Source organism: Ruditapes philippinarum, unplaced genomic scaffold (assembly GCF_026571515.1).
Source record: "Ruditapes philippinarum isolate M1 unplaced genomic scaffold, ASM2657151v2 ctg506_1_1_1_1, whole genome shotgun sequence".
NCBI lineage: Eukaryota > Metazoa > Mollusca > Bivalvia > Venerida > Veneridae > Ruditapes > Ruditapes philippinarum.
The window spans coordinates 592,552-614,144 of NW_026862393.1; the positions used below are offsets into that span (position 1 = coordinate 592,552).

The window sequence follows — 21,593 nt, forward strand, 5'->3', positions numbered from 1 at the left end:
AGACATTGTAATAAATGTAAATGTATTAGTTCTGATCAAGGGCGACTGTCAGCAATTTATTTTTTAACATCATAAAGGTTAAAAATATACATCAAATATATACATCAAATCTGTACCCTAAATGTAAGCTTGTGACCATCATAAACTCTGATTACAATCATTAAATCATTTTAAGCACTTTTAAGTGCTAAAAATTGAGTACCGCTCAAGCCTGTGCTAGGAGGCATGAGAGATGGTGCACTTTTTCATTATCCCTCATATACAGACTCAATCAAACCAAGTCTGCAATTTTCATGTAATTTGTTGTGATTAATGCTTCTGAGGGATCGCTTTTTTTCCAGATTTTTTGAAACAATATTGACAAGATGAAAACATTTAACATAATAACATACCTTATTAACCTCTCCAGAGTTACTATTGAAATTTTTCTCTGTATTATTTGATAGAGCAGGAGGAGGTGTTGGACTGTTACTGGAAGACTTGGCACGTTTAGCTGCTTGTTTACGTTGTTTTTTTGTCATTGCCTCATTTTTCCTCCTCTCAGCCTCCTCTAACTGTCTCCTTTGTTCCTCCTCTAACTTTAACTTTCTCTCACGTTCTTGTTCTTTTCTAACTAGCTCCGCCTCCTGTCGAGCTTTCTCCTCAGCCTGATATATATAAAAACAATTAGGAAATAATATAGGGCTACACCCTCGTGGTATAATTCCTTGCATCTAAACTCCAAAATAATTATTGCTAAATAAAATCACTGTCACAAAACAAATAAATGCTGCATTACCTGACATCAAGCTAAATTAACCCTGATTTGTTTCCATATTTATTTTCATTTTTTAATGGTTACGTCACATGTCTAAATATAGAATGTCAACAGTGATTTTATTGCATAATAACACACACTTTCGGTTCTTCAATGTTCAACATGGAAAAATGCAGGTCGTGTTAGAAGAACTCACAATATCTATACTTGTATTAAATTATAAAGCCACTCCAGATATATAACAGTCTCTAGTTTACTTTATCTTATTTTGTTACCATAATTTATGTGATTCTATTTACGGTAATATATAACTGATGTACTTTATTAAATGAAATAAAAACACGAGGTCCAGCAAACAAACATTTATTGACTTTGATCATTAGAAAATTAAAGGCAGATCATTCATTATTGCTGCCTTATTGAGAATAAAATTGTTTTCTTTCAGCTATTTATTTAAACTCAAACTAATATAAAGCAACTTGAAACTAGTGACTGATGTAAACTTTAAATTGTCATGTAATCAATTTTTATGAAATTGAATATTTTTCATAGAAACAGCTAATTCAGAGATGAATATCCCCTACAATGGTTTAAAGAAAACTTGAAATGCGTCAATAATGACACAAATGTCCAAACATCAATGTTTTGTCCAGCTTGATAGCAGAACAGCACGACAGAGTGACAGACAGACAGACAAGGCAAATCTAAGACAGACAAGGCAAATCTATACAACCCATAATCCTCTAAAGTAGTTGGGGCATAAAACCTCGCAGAAATCACTTTAAACTTAATTTTGATGATTATCTAAGTTTAGCTAATGTATGCATTTGAAAATATTTGAAGTATTTGGAGCTGTGGTGAGTGACGAAACAGTACAAAGACAAACACAATATCCGTGTATTATAATAAGCTTACCTTTCTCTGTTTCTGTCTGGCACGTTTGGCAGCTTTAGCACTCAATGGTTTCTTATCATCCTCCTCAGTTCCATTGATAAACTTTATCAGCTCATCTAATCCCTTTGTTTCTAGCGGGTCCTCTGACTGACTAGGTGGAGGGGTGATGGTCGTGGTGGTGGTCGCAGGTACAAGTACAGGAGCTGGTTTCCCTTGAGGAATATGACCAGTACACTTTAAACTTATAGGTGGTTGCTCACCATCAGGTTTAGTCTCAGTCTGTGAATATAGAGGGGAAAAATAATAAATACACAAGGACACACTTGATGCAGTATAATTCAAGTTACATATATATAAGACTAAATAGTCAGTGTACGTATATATTTCCCTGAAAAAATTGACACCGTATCTTAACAAAAAACAACAAGAACTCATTAAATAACAGAATTTACAAAACAAACACACTAATTTGATTACCTTATTCATACAGACTTTTTTCTATATATAAAGCATGTTATAATTTGCTGTACTTTCTGTTTTAAATATTTAAATAACTAATACCTGAATTGATTTATTATGACATGCTTAGATACATATTTTTAAGTAAAATAAAATAGACAAGTGCTTTCTCAAAATGCTTCACTTAATGATATTACATAACTTTAATGGAGTACTTTTTACCCATTATGATTAAAGTAGCTCAATTATTGTACAATTAACATGTAAAAGCTTTGAAACACAAGTTTAAACAGAGATATAACATTGGTAAGGTGAAAATGAACTATGTTCCTAACATAAGCTCTTTAAATGAGATACATTGCTGCAAAAAAAAAACACACCTAAAAATATATGTATTAATCAGCTATATTTCTTGACTTTTGTTCAACCCCAAACCTGCTAAACTGATGAAATAAAATCTGACCTTTGACTTGCTTTAGAACATATCATTTAAAGTTAACAAGATTACAATATCAAAACAGGGTTTTCACTAGCCATGAAATCCTGAAGGTCATTTTGACTAAGTTTTAACGACTACAAGGCCTAATCCACATGATTATAACAAAATTTGACCCTCCAGCTAAAATCCTGAGGGTAAAATCAGGCCTTTTGGAAATTTGAAGGGTCAAAGAGCCATTTCAAGGGTCAAACGGACACCCTGCAAAATATAAAACTAGAGCTAACAACAGTGCAGTGCAGACTGCCCTGGCATCATAGTGATAGAAAGGCTAATAATTCAGTTCTAGCAGATACAGGGGTTAAACACAGGTAATCTATCAGTTAGCACCTTGTCTATCATGTATTCAAAACTTAATGTATCCTTGTCTTATATAAATTCATCCAATAATTACGCTGAAATATTCAAGAAGAAATTAACAATAAAATCTTTGAATGAGCCTTTCAAAGTATATAACAAGATGAACGTACTTCTACCTTTTTCTTGAGTCGTAATCGCAACTTGTCTCGCATTTCTGCATAGTTCTTACTTGTAGGGGCCACAGGAGGCTAAAAATAAACAAATACATTATACAACATCATATACTATGAATCATTGAAAATTTCACAGATACTCTTAATACATACTCATTTTCATTTAAATATATTGGAATCTGTTAACCTTGTACATGAATAAATGTAGAGTAGTTGTTAATTTGTATTAACATCTGAAAAGGGCATAGTTTAGTCACTTACATAAACTAAATATTAGATTTTTTCTATAAAGTATTAAGTTGGATCAATAATCATATATAATTCTTCTAGTATCTGACATATTCAGATTTATACATTTAATGCATCTCTCATAATAAATACTTGAACTATTAGAATATAATTAGATACATTAAACTTAGCTTAAAGTCACGTCATTGCCCATCTAAGTGTAAATAGTGGGTGAACAGGTCAAACTAAATTAAAACTTCAGATTTTGGCATAATTGTTTTCAATTTTATAGCCTAGTTCACATGTATGATCACTAATCCACTATTGTTAATATTGAATTGGTAAAAAGAGTGTGCCAGTCTTTTTTATACGTTAGGCAGTTGTTATATTTTAAACACTTTTCACTATCAATTTTTGGCCAATGACCATTATAGTAGTAAATCTTTTTAAAATATAACCAATTCTGAATAATTGAGCTTAAAAAAGGAAATATCACTTAAATATTTAAGTCTTAAAAGCCATAAATTAACAAGACTATATCATAATACTCTAGATCTCATGTTATATTGGGCTTTGATAAGAAAACAAATATATTAAAACTTTCTTCAACTTATAATTCCATAGATAAAATATTTCAATCTATCAAAAAACAACCTATAGAATAAAGTATACGATATATACAGATCCCAAAGAATTTACATTTACAACTGATATACTACATGTATATAACTAATATTTCAGAATAAAACTGTTCAAGTTTTAATACACAACAATGTTTTATATAACTTACATTGCCATGACCGAAGAATTCACAGTAGCAACAATCACAATATTTGCCTTCTTTCTGACTCGTAGAATTTGACGTTGATGAACTTTTCTCCGAACAATTATCATCAAAACTGTCGTTGTCATGATTCCCATCACAGTCTGGCTCTGTACAAACAGTTGATGTACCAACGCTAACATTGTTAACCGATGTAGGTAACTGCATGGAATTAGGGCAAGTCCCGGTCCCCCCGGCACCAGTGTGAGGTTCACGCAGGGTACCCTGGTGGTTGGTTAGTTTACTTATGTTGTTATTGTTGCTATTGGCATGTGTACACGTTTGGTTGTTCTGGTTTGACTGTTGTTTGAGAGAATTAGTGTATTGATGAAACATCTGACGACCTTCCTTTGTCTGTAACATCTCCTGCATCTTCAACTGACTGCCAGTGTGATTGTGAGGCATTACCGAGCCTATAATATAACAAATCTTAAAACATCCTATCTTACAATATAAACCTTGTATTCTAACATAAACACACCAGACAAAAAACCTGCCAGACTTGTATAACAAATAACTGGTAGTAAGATAGTAGTCATAAACATATATGATATTCTATATGTTTAAGAATAAAGCAAATTATTTGTCAATCATTAAGTACAGCCTTAAAACCAATATTAAAACTATTTCACAAATGCCATTTAAGAAAGTATGTTTTTATCTACTTTAGAATTAATATCAATTTAGAAACTGACAAGATATTTCATTCTCCTACCTGATTTTGTATTCCCCTGAGTGTTGTTATGTTTCTTACAATGTTGACTGTGCCCTTTCTCAGGAACCTTGGGAGCATTGTTGCCTCCTAGAGTAGCTGGTCTAGAGCATGGTGGATTGTGGTTGGGGATTGGAGCTGGCTGGTTTGAGCACTGATTATGTTTACTAGGCAATTGATCACCCAGGGACTCCTTTGTTGTCAGCACAGAGAGGTTGTCGGTAATTTTTGTTGCTGCCTGAGTGGCCGCCCCTGATGACGAATGATTGGCAAACGTCGATACAAACGCACTCGACGTTGCTGAAGTAGGCAGTGACGATGATGTACTGAACATTCCGGGTATGTTGAGGGGTTCTGTAAGTAGAGTGGAGGTATATGGACTGGAGAATGGAGCAGGAGGTAACAGCTCGCTGTCAAACTTGCCTGACCCCAGCAATAACCGTGGATGATCATATGTTGTATTATCCCAGTCACCATAGGCATGATAAATATGATCATTAATACCTTCAGGACAGTCAAAGTCCACTTTTATAGGCACCTTTGTTTGTTGTATAATTGATTTGTGGCGCTGATTTGGAAGGTGAAGGTCGTACAAGTTTGGTTGTAGAATTGGTCTTACATGTCCGCTTCCCCTACCAAGAGTGTGTAGCCCCGTGGAGCCATGGATATGCGGATAGAGATGTAACTCCCCGGGGCGCGGCACAATAGGGGGGATGTGTTGTGGTAGAGTAGTTGAGATTGCCTTCCCTTGTTGCTGAAGACATACATGACACTGGCATTGGTTGTCCTCAGGTTTGATCTGTAATGTTTAAATATTAGTTCTATGAGAGAGAAAACAACACAAGCATGTTCATTTCAAAACTATGAATTTCATAAATATTTTCTTTTACTCATTAAAGATTACTCTATCATTCATAAAGGATGAACAAACTTATGGTGTCATGTTTGGCAATATTCTTCCCATGACAAGTGTGTGCTTAAATTTCTCTTCAGTTGTGCATTGGCTCTATAAGGTACCTACTTGTAACAGAAAGATCATCGGATCACTAGGCTACCAATTTGTATGTGGGGGATAGTCTACATGTATAAATCAGATTGCAGAGTGTTTTGATGTTCTGTCTTTCTTGTCGTGTAGACAAAAACAAAAACATTTTCCTTGTTGTCTCAATATGAAACCCCAGAAAAAAATGTAATCAATGTACGAGCATTTGACTAAGACTTTTGTATCATTATTCTATTGCCTTTCATCACAATCAGTAAACCCTCCTGTAAATGTAGCCTTTCACCAGTCCACAATCAACAGACAGTGCTGTAACTGGAGTGTAGGTAACTAATACTTGCATGTCAGTTAACACACTGTGCATTTTTGGGTATACGATTCAATTCAGATTTGCAGAAAAAAAAAAAAGATCTCAGAACTATGATACAAGTACAAGGATAGTGCATCTATCAGTTACAGTAAGAAGTTACCATGTGACCTTAACAGTGTCAGCTTAACATAAAGCCACATAAACAGAAATAAATACTAACGTGTTCCAGTTTGGCCTGAGAGACACAATGATCACAGTTACAGCTTTCCACCTTGCCAAACTCCTGTCTTCTCAATTCTTCCTCCAGTGATAGCTGAGGTATACCAGTTATCTCTACCATACCCTGAAATATTTGTGTATATATAAATCTCTACCATACCCTGAAATATTTATTTATGAAATCTCTCTACCATTACATTAAATAAACAACCACATAAAGCCCTTATATAGTGATTATGGGATATAATTATATAATAAACCATGAAATAGTCATGATGACCAATCTTGACCACAGCTGCTCTATCAGATACACTGTAAACTTATAATATGATAGCTATCTTAGCAGAATGGTGGAATCTGTGTTAAGATAAACATACATTAAAAAGGGCTTTGTTTTTTACAATATAATTAGATGATCTATGCATTTGTTCTGAAAATTTACTAAAAGGTTACTTTTGTAGCTCTGGTGACCCTACAAGAAGAGAGCCAAGTTATCTTAAATGAAGCATCTTTAATATACTTCACATAGGTCTGAACTAAATCTGTCCAGAAATTTATATAGATTTGATCACTTGTGATGCATGCCAGATTGTTTACATTATAGTTTGTCCTGAACATACATATGCAATAATGAATGATTTAGATTTTACAACCTATCTACATGACTAGATCATATATAACTGTATTAGAAGTGGGTTATTAAATCAGTGCCGACATACCGTGAGAGGCAGATCATTGATATTTGACTCGTCCTTGTCCGTAGCATCTGCCTCTTCCTCATTGTCAGCATCATCAGCATCATCATCATCTTCATCATCATCAACCCCATCATCATCATCATCTTCATCATTGTCAGATGATTGATTGTCTATCTCTTCCTGTATCTCCTCATTTCTATAACAACCAATAACAACCTTATCATATAACCAACATTTAACAATTACATCAATGTTAATCTAATTGGGGCTATATAAACAGGTTATCTCAACATTGATAGTATAATCATTATAACATGTCATACACATTTGCTGAAATATTTCTTGTATAAGCTAGATAAATAAAATTTCATATGAAATCAGACACAAATTTTGAACTGAGGTATAGGTATATAAAACAAATCAGCAAATACAGGTTGGGATGTAACAAATACCATTTTATTACTATGATAACAAATGTTTAGGATCTTTGGAAAATCTTGTGAAAATAATGTATACAAAACACTGAAACACTGAACCTCTTCTAACTGTTTGCATATATTCTTTTGTTCCCTTAACACAAATTTCATATTTGTTTAAACATTAATTTATCATTTTACATTTTAGGCAAACACTTCTAATATCTAGTAACAACAGGTGAAGGAAGAATATATTTACCTATTACTATCATCAGAGAAAGGCCTTTTGAGATGTTCTACATCAAATATAGGACTAGAAGATCCACTACTAGATGTTGTACTAGACATAGAGGGTGGACTAACGTCTATCCGGTAACGATTAGGGTCATGCATAAAGTTGGCATTATGGTGAGATGTCAGTGGATTGGGGGCTGTAGAACTATCCAGCACGTCTGGGTTGATTATACCACAAGTTATCATGTGAGTTATTGTACATTCATCACAAGGACACCTGAAACAATTTCATATACTATCCATCAAATCTAATTCTAGTTTTATAGTACTTTATATTATTTGTTGATTCCATGTTTTTCCACATTCAATGTTGGAGTAGCGAATCTAATAAAATGTTCTAAATAATTTCTTAATAAATCAAAACACATCATTGAAAAAAGAGGCGTTAAAATCACAACTTTATGAGTTATCTACAAGCATAAACTTATATCAGGCAAATATTTAGAAACAGACTTCTCTTTTATATTTATTTTTGAAGAGAATATTTATGTTATCTTCTGAATGTATTTGGTACTAACAAAATTTGAAGATTTCATGTAAACTGGTCCTTAACAATTTTACCTTTTTCTATTGCATCTTGGACAGGTGAGCTCATCTTGTGATGGTTTGTTACCTTGTAACATCAATCTCATTGTCTCTGTAAACTGAGCTTCCAGACTGTAATTATATCATGTTTACTTTACACACAGATGTTGCCATTCTTTATTTAATATAGGCTACAATCATGTAACTTTACAAAATATGTAGATAACTTTTATATACTTGTAAGGAAATATGTATACTTCATACAGGTCATAGTATAGGTTATATGGTGACTTTCCAGCTTTACCGGTGGAGGAAGACCCGAGTAGAATCACTGACCATCCTAAAGCTAGCTGGGTAGTGTCCTCAAATGAAAGAATCCAAAGTTCCTGTCAAGATTTGAACCCATTGCGGTGAGGGGTAAGTGGTTTGAAGTCAACAACCATAACCACATGGCCACGGACAACCCTAACACTAAGAAGATATATGGGAGAAATATACCAATGTTTTAAGTCACTGCCAAATATTCAAATATTATGAAAGATGTACAGGCTAACTTGCCCATGCGACCACGTGTATTAAGCGACTTTTGTCTTAAACGACCACTTTAAATGCCCCCGATCATTTTCCCTCTATATCTTTAATGTATTAAGCGACTTTTGCTCAACGCGACCAGCGACCGCTAATTAGTCACCTAATTGAGATCAATCTTTTCATTAAACGACCACTTTTACCTGTCAAGTAGTTGTGTTTTTAGAGAACGCCACCTCGTAATGTCACATTTTAGTGTCAACAATCAAAACACAATAAATAAATGTGTGAAAAACTCTATTTCCCACACCGTTTTAGTGTATGCAAATGAAGTTAAGTATACGCTTGACGTGTATTATCCAATAATATCGGATAAACAATGCAACGCTCCGCCTATACTGAGATGGTGTATACGCTTCGCTTGTTGACATTTAGACTGCATCGAATTGACCTTGATCAGCAATTAAATTAATCGTAACAATTAGATGTAGTTTGTTTATTTCAAATGAAAAAATGCACAACAAAATACATCATCACTAATAGCGTTTTCGTGTTGAAGACAAGGAAAAACAATGGAGAAGTTAAAAAATTCTGGAAAAAATGTCAAACATGTACGTAATGGATCAAAACTGTTTTGTCAATAAATATCAGAAATTTATTTTTTACATTTGCATCCATTTAGGTTTTTTTTTCCTAAAAACGGAGCGTACTAATTATTCATAATTTATATAAAAATGAAGTTGAAAAACATTCCTATCGCATAAGAAAGGTGTCATTTATAAATTTTGACTTTAACATCATGCTGTCTTAAGAGACCGTTTCATTTAGCGACCGATTTGGGTGTTTCCCTTGCGCGGTCGCTTAATACATGTTTGACTGTATATCACTAAACATGTAGGTCTTCATATTTGTTTGATAATTCATTTCATCTAAGATTTACCTCCAATCTCATACAAGTTTGTTTCTATAGCTATCTACAAGTTTAACAATCAGGAGGACACTAAGTATAACATTTCAAATTCATTTTTTTAACTTATTTTACCTTTATGTTCACAGTACAGTTACAAAAAGACTACTTAAGCATCATTTGTAAACACAGTTCATAGTAAAAATAACAGGAGATCTTAATCTTAAAACACTGCTTTTTCTTCTCATTTTCTTGCCTGTAATGAACTAATCTCACATAGATGTTACAAATAATTGTCTAGAATTTATAACTATTTTTTAAAATATTAAGAGATGACTTGTCTATCAGTATGCAGATATTTTAGCACTTTATGATTTGTCCCTAATGACTCTGACAAGACAGGTGTTACATTCACTATGTTTTTATTCATTAGAACTAAAAGATGATTGAAACATGAAGACAAGAACTAACTTGTGAGAGAGTGAGGCTTTAGGATTCTTGGACACTTGTTGTTCCAGCAGTTTACGTTGAGTTTTGAAGAATTCCCAGTCTTCTCTTAACATCTTTTGTTTTAACTTTAATGCAGACTGAAAATAAAAACATTGAGAAACATTTATCATGCAGTAAAACAGACATAACATAATCATACTGTTATAAAATATATAGAGAATATTAAATAAGTGTAGGTTCATTACTGAATTTTCTTGAACATGTTGAATAAAATTATTTCACATGAGCCTCTGGCAAGCAAAATATTATTTTATTCAATGAATTCAATAAATTCAGTCATGAATCTGTAGGAGCAGTAGTCCAGTGGTAGGACGCGCGCTTAGGGATCGAGAGGTCCCGGGTTCGAACCCCACTAGGGGCACTGCTAATTTCCTTGAGCAAGAAATGTACCTACGATTGCTTCACTTCACCCAGGTGTAAATGGGTACCTGCGAGGGTGGTATAAATCCGTTGCGCCAAAGTGTCGGCTGCACTAAGCGGAGTTAAAAGACTCCCCAGGGAGATTGATAGATAGATACCAGTAGCCCGATGACCAGGGGTAATAGCTGTAAAGTCGGTGAACGTGCGTAAGCATGAAACTTAGACTATAAAATGCAATTACTTATTACAAGAATATAATATTCTATTTATCACAGACCCAAAATAAAGACTGTTTTCAACTTTTCATTGATACATCTATAGTGTAATCTGACATTCATGTGCTTTACATTATGTATAATGCAAATGATGTCATGTCAAAATATATGTATGGCCGTACATTGCCATAGAGTCGCAAAAGCAGCATGGGTATGTGATAAAACTATATATACTGACCAGGCTCTATGTTCTATATTGTACAAGTATATAATAACTAGTTTATACAAATAGTATATTACTGTAATTAATGTATTTCTCATTAGATCAACTGAAAATCACCTCATATTGTTATAACATAGTAAACTATGGCCTTTATCATAGAATAATGGTTTAACTTGTTAAACTAATGATCTCTCAATTATTATTTTTTTTTAAAGGGACATCAAAAATAATCTTTCCAAGTTAGCTTTTAAGTTTTGAATATGTCACACCACCATTGCAAGTCATAAGGGAACTTTTCAGGAGAAGGAAAACTTGAGTAAAGCCACCTGGAAAGCTTCAATTTAAAGTCCCTGATGTGATTCCATCATACAGAAGTGAGTGGCAAATCAATTATAAGTCAACTGGGCAGGTGTATATATTACATATAGAACAATTACATATACTGTTTTATTACCTGTTCTTCATTGTAAGATTCTATAAGTTGATGACAATCTCTCCAGACAACATTAATTACCGACATCTCATCCTCAAATTTAAGATAACGATGTAACAGATTAGGATATGTGTCTTCTGTATAAGATTCCTTCGAGGCAGCACCCAGTCTGTAACCATAACAATATGAAGTAACCAATTAACAACATTCTGACCAGTGCAGAAATATCACCACTTAATCTAGCAACTGAAATCGCTAAATATCAATTTTGGAAAATAAGACTTTATATCTGATCTTTAATGAACAAAATATCAAACAGTGAACATTTTACTCTGAGTGTATAGACTTCAGCAAAGTATTATATGCTTCTGACAATTGCATAATAGCACCATGGTAAAATATAATGTATATAATTTGATAGGGGTTAAATATATGTTAACAACATATTCTGAACAGTAGTTGAAATCTTGGTGTTTTTTTTCTACAATGCTTGATTCATAAATCTACTAACTTTCGTGTCATTATTTCATAATCCAGATAAATCATACAAAAGCTTACAGTAACAAGAGACCAGTTAGTAGGTAAGATGTGCATCTGATATAACTTTACCTGAGTTGAGAGATGAGCAGATTGAGGCTATTTTTGATGGAAGGTTCCGAGAAAACAATCGACTGAAATAAATGCTTATTGTGAAGGTCCCATGTTACCTTAAATCTCTTCAAGTGATTTTGCTGAAAAATACAAACATTTAATGTGCAAGTTTACAAAGTAAAATAAAACAACCAGCATTTTTAACAAATCAAATACTTTCTTTATGCTTAAAATAAGTCTACAAAAATATTTAATAATCACTGTTGCAATCAAATTTTAAGTCTGAAACAAACATTTGCTCAAACAATACAACTACCAAAATTACATTTCACATTAACTTCATGACTTTGTAATGAATTTGCTTTTGTTTGGCATAATAATACAACTTATTCAAAAACTCAAAATTTTACACAGAAATAAATGATTAAATCTTTAATATCTTACCAATTCTTTCAAAAGACCAGCCATTTTTCTAGCAACTTTGCATAAATGAGCATATTCCTCTAACATTAGAGATATAAATTTCTTTGCTTGTGGAGGGGTCTTGAAACCTGTACTTAATTGTTTAAGCAGTTTCACTTTCATTTCTATCACAAACTCGCGAACCTGTGACTCAAGGCGGAGAAATAATTGATGTGGGTCTCGACTGCACAATCTGTAAAAATATTTTTAGGACTATAAACTATGGGAAATTAACTGAAACAGTGTGAGAAATTTGTCGAAATAAAAAATCTAGACAAATCATTTGAGTTTTGAAGCAGATATAAGCTGACAGTTTCTGCATCTGTCATTTGATATTACAATAAAAACATTATCTCACCTAAAGATAACAGAAAAAAACAGTCCTTCCTAAATCCATAAACAAAGATTAATTCTACTTGTGAACTAGATCTGTGACATGATTATATAGCATATATATATCTAGCTTGTGTACATGAGCTTTCACATGATCATAAAAGCAGAGCTCCAGATAATTTTTCATGCATTTAGTTTTAAACTTATTGATTTTTTCAGCAATTAGTTTTTCCACTAATAGATTTCAAATTCAATCAGTTTTTTTTTTTTTTAACTTTTCAATTAATATTTTTAATTTTTTGTCAGAGGGTCATATTTAATTGGGTACTAGATTTAAAATATAAAGCATTAGTTGAGCACCTACACCGTCGGCAACGAAAGGCCCACTTTTCCATGACTCAAGTAACTTTTCTGTTATGTTTAGTCCACTACATTTTACACTGTTTCTGACTAGAAACGATGACATTTACTATTAAATCCGACTTAATTCCATGTACAGTTTCCTCACTCTAAAGTTTTACAAACTTTAAAGTTTTACAAACTTTACTTTAGCATAAAGTCTGTTTTCTCACTTGTTCCGAAGTCACTTCTACATATTTTTCAAAATGGAGGTCACTGTTAGCACAATACAAAAATGTACATTACGGTTTGCATAAGCCATGTTTAATACTCTATCCAGGGCTACTCATACTGGCTCAAATAAAATAATAGCCAATATTTTTCACTTAAAAAAATAATAGCCAAAAGTTCAGCAGACTATTCACGATTAAGCGATTGACAACATAAGCAGTTGATAAAATACATTACATATAAAACTTTTTTCAGTTTTTTAAGGATTCTCAAATAAACTGATACATTTGTGTATATTGATAACTATTTTTTTCTTACATGGAACCACAACTTTAATTGTTATTATAGAAAGGAATAAAATGTTATATCGTAGAATTACTGTATAACAATAATATAAAAGATTCATTTAAACTTTACATAATGCTTGAATTACATTATTACAGTATTTACAATATAAGGGGCATGTAGACCTACATTGTTTTTTTTCTTGGTATCTGTAAGAATTCCAGGTTGGAATGTGGGATAGGAAACAATATAAGGCTTTCCAGGTGGAATACTTAACACACATTTTCCACTGTTATCATACAATTTCTTTTGTTTGTTCTAATAAAATTTTGCCAGCTATACCACTGTCAATTTCCACATTTCACATAGAACTGGAGTAGGTTATATTAGCCTATAGAAATTACACTTGCAAACTCATTCACAGAATGCAGCCATTTTTTCTGAGTAACTTACTGAAAAATGTCATCATCACCAATGTAATACAAATTTTCTGCCATAATAGTAAAGATTTTTAAACAGAACATAGCTTATGTTCACCTTGAAATAATAATAAAAAATACCAGTGTCGCGAATAATATGTGACAATTGATTTTTTTTCTCTTTTCCAAAGAAATCTTCACAATTTTGGTTGTTGTGCATATATTTGTTTGAAAGTAAATATTTTTTTTAATGTTTTATCATTGTTTTTCACTGGCTATTTAGTCAAGCAGCTTAAAACAAAAAAAATCAAAATTTGCCATTATGGCAATTTTGGTTGGTTAATATCCAGTTTATCAATTTGAAGAAGATGTCTGTGGTTAATTGGTGGATATTTGATGGCTATTATAATATTGGACAATATCTTTAAAGTACTCATACAAATTTACATCTCCCATGTATTTTAACACCTCGGGCAAAAGTAACCAACGTGTGACCAATAAGAAGTTGACACTCGATTAAATCCACCCAGCTGGTGTTAATTGGGTCTGCTGTTTTCTTTATTGATCTCTACACCTTATATAACCACTGTTGGAAGTAAGAAATAATTGCCAGTTTTTGTAGCCAAAATGCAAAAATAATCGCTAATCTTATAAAATTATCGCAAATGGTGACCATGGCGACTAACAGCATGAGCCCTTCTCTATCACTGTGACAAAATATACCACAGTAAATGGTATGATCCGAAAACTGTTTAACTGATTTTGAATCGATTAAATGAAAGCCAATTTGTTTTTGAAGGACAGCATTTGAAATTTAATATGTTTTTTTGGTGAAAACTCATTTCATTTTAACAAATAGATGATGGTTATCTGGATGTCTGTAAAGGACATATAATCTTACTTGTGAACTAGATCTGTGACATGATCATCAGCAGGTACTCTGTTAGTATTGAGCTCATCTGTATTAATATCGTCACGGTTACTATATAAACATCGTACAACCTTTCGTAACTCTGTCCAATACTGTTGTAATGCTGCAGTCTCTAACTCATGTTCCGATTCTATCATTCTATAATATACATTAATTCATGTAGGAAATTACTAGAGTGAAATAACAGTAGAAGTACAGAATAAAGTACAATCATACAGACTGATCAGGATCCATGCCGTTCGCTATCAGTTTCTCTACTTGTAAAAGGGTAGGTAAGCGAACAGCATGGATCCTGATCAGACTGCGCGAATGCGCAGGCTGGTCTGGATCCATGCTGGTCGCAAACACATTATGTTGGTTGTGTCATGACGCGGCTCATATTAGATTCAATCTTGATATAAAATCATACCAAAGTACCTAAATATAAATAACAGTATTTGTAAATATCAATTAAAGCAAGTGGTACATGCACTAAATCAATGTGTAACCTATATAAAATATAACAGTTCAATATTTTGCAACAGATTATTTTATACAGTTTTCTTGTATAATTAATGTGTGTTGAATAACAAAGACACTTTTTTTGGGATAAAATTCTGTCTTAATAGAAACATTAGACTATATACACAAAATTTGAATTTTTTATAGTTTATTTTACACCCTTATATCTGTTGCAACCATAACTTATTATATATTGCTTACAATAAATTAATTCATATATATAAGTTTGATCATACTAAATTCTTAACACAACTGCAAAATATTATCATATCAGAAAATTAATTTCTAAATTATAAGGATCAAACGTTTATGCCCATGCAAACATGTTAATGTAATACATGTGTTTAATCTGTGTATCAATTTTCTGGCATTTTCTACATGATTTGTAAAGCTCTATATTCATCAAGCAGTGTTAACATGTTTAATTTGTACATTTACTCATTTTATGTCATTACTTATTTCAATGATTTCAAGGCTATTATATTAAGCAGCAGGCAGTAAATATATAGTCATACCACAGGTTATAAATGATAAGCATGCTTAACTTGCTATTGATCCAATTATTTCATATAAACTGAGGGTGTGGTTAAATAAGTAAAGTCAACATGCAAATGGAATGATTTTAGAACCATGGATAAGAAATGAAATAAAGGTGATCAAAATTTATTACATATACCGTCTCTCCGTACAAGCATCACAGGTACAAATACTGCCGTTTGGCGTAGTTGGCTCCGAGCCAGATTTTATACTGATATCTGGTAGAAATGATTCCCCATCTGTGTCCTGGACAAAGACAGAAACATTATAACATATAATCAAACAATTATCACAACATTGACCTGTCAATATTGTCTCAATAGTTCTGTGATAGTTCTCTAGGAAACAAATTGGGGAGAAAAGGTATAAGCATTTTGCTTGAGGTACTTGATAAAATTTGAATGACACATCACTGTTTGATAACCAGACAATTAACAAACTCATCAGGTATTCAGGGTTTTAAACTAACAGCAGTGATTCATACTGTATCAACATAGGCCCCGCCTTGCTTCAACATAGAGGCCCCACATTGCTTCAACATAGAGGCCCCGCATTGCTTCAACATAGAGGCCCCGCATTGCTTCAACATAGAGGCCCCGCATTGCTTCAACATAGAGGCACCACGCTGCTGTTCTATACTTAAAAACATCTGTGTCTACAGTGAGTAATTCTGTTATATATCATTGTCTAGCAAATAAATTTTTCACAAGCAGTGAATTTTACATTCACATTATATTATAAAATTAAGTAGCTTTTTAATGCTTAAACAATTTCAAACATTCTGGTTAAAGTAATATTTACCAAGAATTGTTCTAGGGAAGGTTTCTTCTCCATCTCTTGGTCAGCAGCTTTCCTACATGATGGACATACCCACAGAGGTAACTGTAAAATTAACATACATTTATATGCTACATGATCGACAAACCCACAGTGGTAACTGTAAAATAAACATACATTTATATCCTACATGATGGACAAACCACAGTGGTTAGTGTAAAATAAACATACATTTATATCCTACATGATGGACAAACCACAGTGGTAACTGTAAAATAAACATACATTTATATCCTACATGATGGACATACCCACAGAGGTAACTGTAAAATAAACATACATTTATATCCTACATGATGGACATACCGACAGTGGTAAGTGTACAATAAACATACATTTATATCCTACATGATGGACATACCCACAGTGGTAACTGTAAAATAAACATAACATTTATATCCTACATGATGGACATACCCACAGTGGTAACTGTACAATAAACATACATTTATTTCCTACATGATGGACAAAACCACAGTGGTAACTGTAAAATATAACATTACATTTATATCCTACATGATGGACAAACCACAGTGGTTACTGTAAAAAAACATACATTTATTATCCTACATGATGGACAAAACCACAGTGGTAACTGTAAAATAAACATACATTTATATCCTACATGATGGACATACCCACAGAGGTAACTGTAAAATAAACATACATTTATATCCTACATGATGGACATACCCACAGTGGTAACTGTACAATAAACATACATTTATATCCTACATGATGGACAAACCACAGTGGTAACTGTAAAATAAACATACATTTATATCCTACATGATGGACATACCCACAGAGGTAACTGTAAAATAAACATACATTTATATCCTACATGATGGACATACCCACAGTGGTAACTGTACAATAAACATACATTTATATCCTACATGATGGACATACCCACAGTGGTAACTGTAAAATAAACATACATTTATATCCTACATGATGGACATACCCACAGTGGTAACTGTAAAATAAACATAACATTTATATCCTACATGATGGACATACCCACAGTGGTAACTGTACAATAAACATACATTTATTTCCTACATGATGGACAAACCACAGTGGTAACTGTAAAATAAACATACATTTATATCCTACATGATGGACAAACCACAGTGGTTACTGTAAAATAAACATACATTTATATCCTACATGATGGACAAACCACAGTGGTAACTGTAAAATAAACATACATTTATATCCTACATGATGGACATACCCACAGAGGTAACTGTAAAATAAACATACATTTATATCCTACATGATGGACATACCCACAGTGGTAACTGTAAAATAAACATACATTTATATCCTACATGATGGACATACCCACAGTGGTAACTGTAAATTGAACATATATTTACTATAGCCGGATTATCTTGAGCTTATTAATGGAATAATTTATTGTAACTTCTATTTATCTATCCAAACATTAATCTACACTCTTGTCATTTGAAACATTAGAGAACCAACCATCAAATCCTGGCAGAGATCTAAACAATTATATCATTCTGTTTTAATGGATAAGAGTTTGGATTTGTTTTATTGTGGAGTTGAAACAGAACACTATGTTTAATACAAAGATACTAAATTTTGCATTAACAGTAAAGAAAAAGTTTGGTGTGACGGCCCAACTGTATACTGATGGCAAAAGTTTGCCTATTGTTGCAACTAAGCTCTCACAAGATTGCATTGTTGTGTAAGTTTATTCCAGTATACATTCCAAGCAAATTGGGAGTAGAAATGTTTATTATAACCGAAGAAGTATACAGGAGTATAAGATAATAGTTGCAGTATTTACCTGTGCAAGAGGATTATTCTCTAGTGACTGGTTATCTGGAGAATCTGAAAATACATTTAACATCTTCTATACTCTCACTTCAATATATACATACAAATACTATACTCAATTATTACCCAGATAAAAAAATAACAAACAACAAATAACAGTTGATTGCTAAAAACTGAAAACAAACTTTTTCCCCCATTCACCTGTAAGCTATGTATTACTCTGGTATTAGTTGGAAGATGTTTGGCAAGAAAGTTACAGGTATAGTAAATCATATTATCATTTATCATAATCAATGGATTCCCTCATATATTATTGCCCTGTAATAGTTACTTATATAATATATTCTTATTGTGTTTAAACAATACAATATCTTTAACCATCTATAAAGGTAGTGTCAATACATGAAAGGACCTTTAAATTACTGAAGAGAGAAACATTAAAATACAATATTACTGGCACAATTCACAGTCAGTGAAGCTTGTGAGCAGATCTGGCAAATTGTATGATACAGGAGATTGCAATTGATTTACCATTTACTTAAACTTCCAACTTTTCAGTAAAATGCAGTAAATTATCATACAGACTATTACAAACCAATCTTGACAATAAATCCACAAAATCTTATCAGACTTTCAACAATCTCATACTTAAAATACCTAAAATGCTGGTTAAAGGGTCAGATTTAAACAGACCAATACTAAAATAATGTTGAGGATTTGTTTGGTTATTCGGCGCACCAACACAGAATAAGTCATATGGTGCCGAAACAGGAAAGATGAAGCAACATTTGGGGTCAAAACCACCTCACCTGCTGGAGCCAAGAGATGCATAGATTTCAATTATTCGAACCTATTTAGTTGCCACTTACGATCACATAGGGATAAATGTGCTGCAATTCTTATGCCTCAACCATGAAAGGCAACCCCTAAGCCACAATGGCCTAATGTTGATAAAAATCTGTTTGTCCAAATGAAAAAAAAACAAAAACTTGTATCCTGACAGTAATATCTATAGGGGTTCTAAAGTTATAATTATATCTTTTCATATTTTAACTCAAAAATGTTTTTGAATACTGGATTACATAATTATGAACATATGATTTCCTGCATATAAATATTCAGTTACGTTTAAACATATTTATTTAAGCTTGATTGCAAAACAAGATTTGCAATTTGATATTAATCACTTTCTAGTACGCTTCCTGGAACTAACCAGTACTTGTGTCATATAAGAAATCATGATCGTGACCCAAAAATAGGGCTGGAACCCATGATTCCTGGGTTGAGTTGCAGACACCTTGACCCCTCGGCTACCGCGCCCCTTACAATATCTAAACAGGAAAACTAATGCTCAATAGCTTGATAATGAATGGTTCATTCAACTTGAGATGTATATTACTTGTAACATAAATACTTATTCTGTCAGATTTACACATCCCCATCTACATGAAAAATATAATTATGAGTCTTTTGGTGATTATGCTGAAAAATTTAACATCATGTTCATGCAGTAGAGTGTCACTGAGGAATTAGTAAAACATTATCACTATGAGATCTTGGGCAAGAATTTACCAGATTTGAGTGCCTCAGCTTCTGGTGGGTCTGTTCTCTCACAGTTACAGAGAAGACAGCGTTCACGGTCTAGGAATGGATTTGATCCTCGAGGAAATAACAACATCTTGAGGGCACTCTCCTCATCATGTGCATCCATTGTCTTCTCTAGGTTCTTAAAAGCCTGAAATATACAACATACATATATATCTTAATAGTTATTGTCAACATTTTAAATATGTTGGTTCCGTATTCATTTTTCTTACAAATGTGAAAACAATGAACTTGCATTTATTTAACAAACTTTTTTATTTCCATATGACTAAGCAGATTGAGCTTAAGGACATTTTAAACAGAATATATAATTATATTGCTCTTCAAACATTGTACAAAGTATTCTCTTTGTCAACTCCTCATTTACAGTCCTGTATTGTTGACTTTACTCAGCTCAAAGATCAACGTGTAATATGTTATATACCGTATAAGTGGTTTTTTCTGCGGTGACTTTATTTCTGCGTTTTCTGCGGTCAGTTTCAGCACCGCAGAAATAAAAACCGCAGAATATTTCTATAACCTGCTACGATATGTGTCCTGCATTATGACAAGTTTCGTATGCAGTAATAACGACTAACGGATTATTACATAAAGCGGGTTTTCAAGTTGTATCAAATTGCTGTCGGCTAAGTATGTAATTTGTGTTTGTAAGGATGTACTTAATGTAAATTATCCTCATTTAAGAATAAAGATATTTCAAACCAAATCAAGCCTTATACTGCTAAATAATCGTCGTATACTTTAATTGTCATCTGATTAACGGTCAACTGCTATCAACTGTTTAATTATTGAATTAAAGAAACTACCGGGTTATATTTTTCACACGTCATTTCACTATGATCAAAAGCTGCATGCCTTTCTATTGTCGCGCATAATATTTGTTTGCAAGCAAACAGTATATTTGTTTATGATTAACATATAGTTTTGCGATGACGAAGCTTAACAAATGCGTACGTGCGAACAAATAGGTAGAGAAATGGGACTTAGACGAGTCGCAGAATTTAAATCGCGTTTTGTCCAAAGAATGTGCCGCAGAAATAAAGTCCGCAGAAATAAAAACATGCCAAAATTTGGAAAAACCGCAGAATTTGGAGCCCGCAGAAAAAAACACTTATACGGTATAATATAACATGGTATACTTAATAAACAATGACTTCCATAATATCTCAATGTATTGACATGAACAAATCATGACAACATTAAGTCAGTGATAATGTTTCACACTTCTCT

The 21,593-nt window shown here is 32.7% G+C and overlaps 1 protein-coding gene across 6 annotated transcripts in view; it reads right to left on the minus strand.

Annotated features, from left to right (window-relative positions):
* LOC132718974 (protein FAM193A-like) overlaps window positions 1-21,593 on the minus strand; it is a 40,213-nt gene that overhangs the window by 2,049 nt on the left and 16,571 nt on the right. For 3 of the 6 annotated variants that reach the window (XM_060702695.1, XM_060702691.1, XM_060702696.1), the window contains 18 exons: window positions 20,331-20,493; window positions 18,769-18,812; window positions 16,911-16,991; window positions 16,243-16,355; window positions 15,042-15,209; window positions 12,516-12,726; window positions 12,090-12,211; window positions 11,502-11,649; window positions 10,211-10,326; window positions 8,341-8,436; window positions 7,745-7,996; window positions 7,091-7,265; window positions 6,373-6,495; window positions 4,846-5,641; window positions 4,098-4,543; window positions 3,077-3,154; window positions 1,673-1,930; window positions 393-647 (listed from right to left, as the gene is read on the minus strand). In XM_060702695.1, coding sequence (XP_060558678.1) covers window positions 393-647; window positions 1,673-1,930; window positions 3,077-3,154; window positions 4,098-4,543; window positions 4,846-5,641; window positions 6,373-6,495; window positions 7,091-7,265; window positions 7,745-7,996; window positions 8,341-8,436; window positions 10,211-10,326; window positions 11,502-11,649; window positions 12,090-12,211; window positions 12,516-12,726; window positions 15,042-15,209; window positions 16,243-16,355; window positions 16,911-16,991; window positions 18,769-18,812; window positions 20,331-20,493 — 3,645 coding nt within the window. Of the gene's footprint in view, window positions 1-392; window positions 648-1,672; window positions 1,931-3,076; window positions 3,155-4,097; window positions 4,544-4,845; window positions 5,642-6,372; window positions 6,496-7,090; window positions 7,266-7,744; window positions 7,997-8,340; window positions 8,437-10,210; window positions 10,327-11,501; window positions 11,650-12,089; window positions 12,212-12,515; window positions 12,727-12,949; window positions 13,000-15,041; window positions 15,210-16,242; window positions 16,356-16,910; window positions 16,992-18,768; window positions 18,813-20,330; window positions 20,494-21,593 lie in introns of those variants that run through there. The other 3 variants (XM_060702693.1, XM_060702694.1, XM_060702697.1) reach the window with 3 other exon arrangements.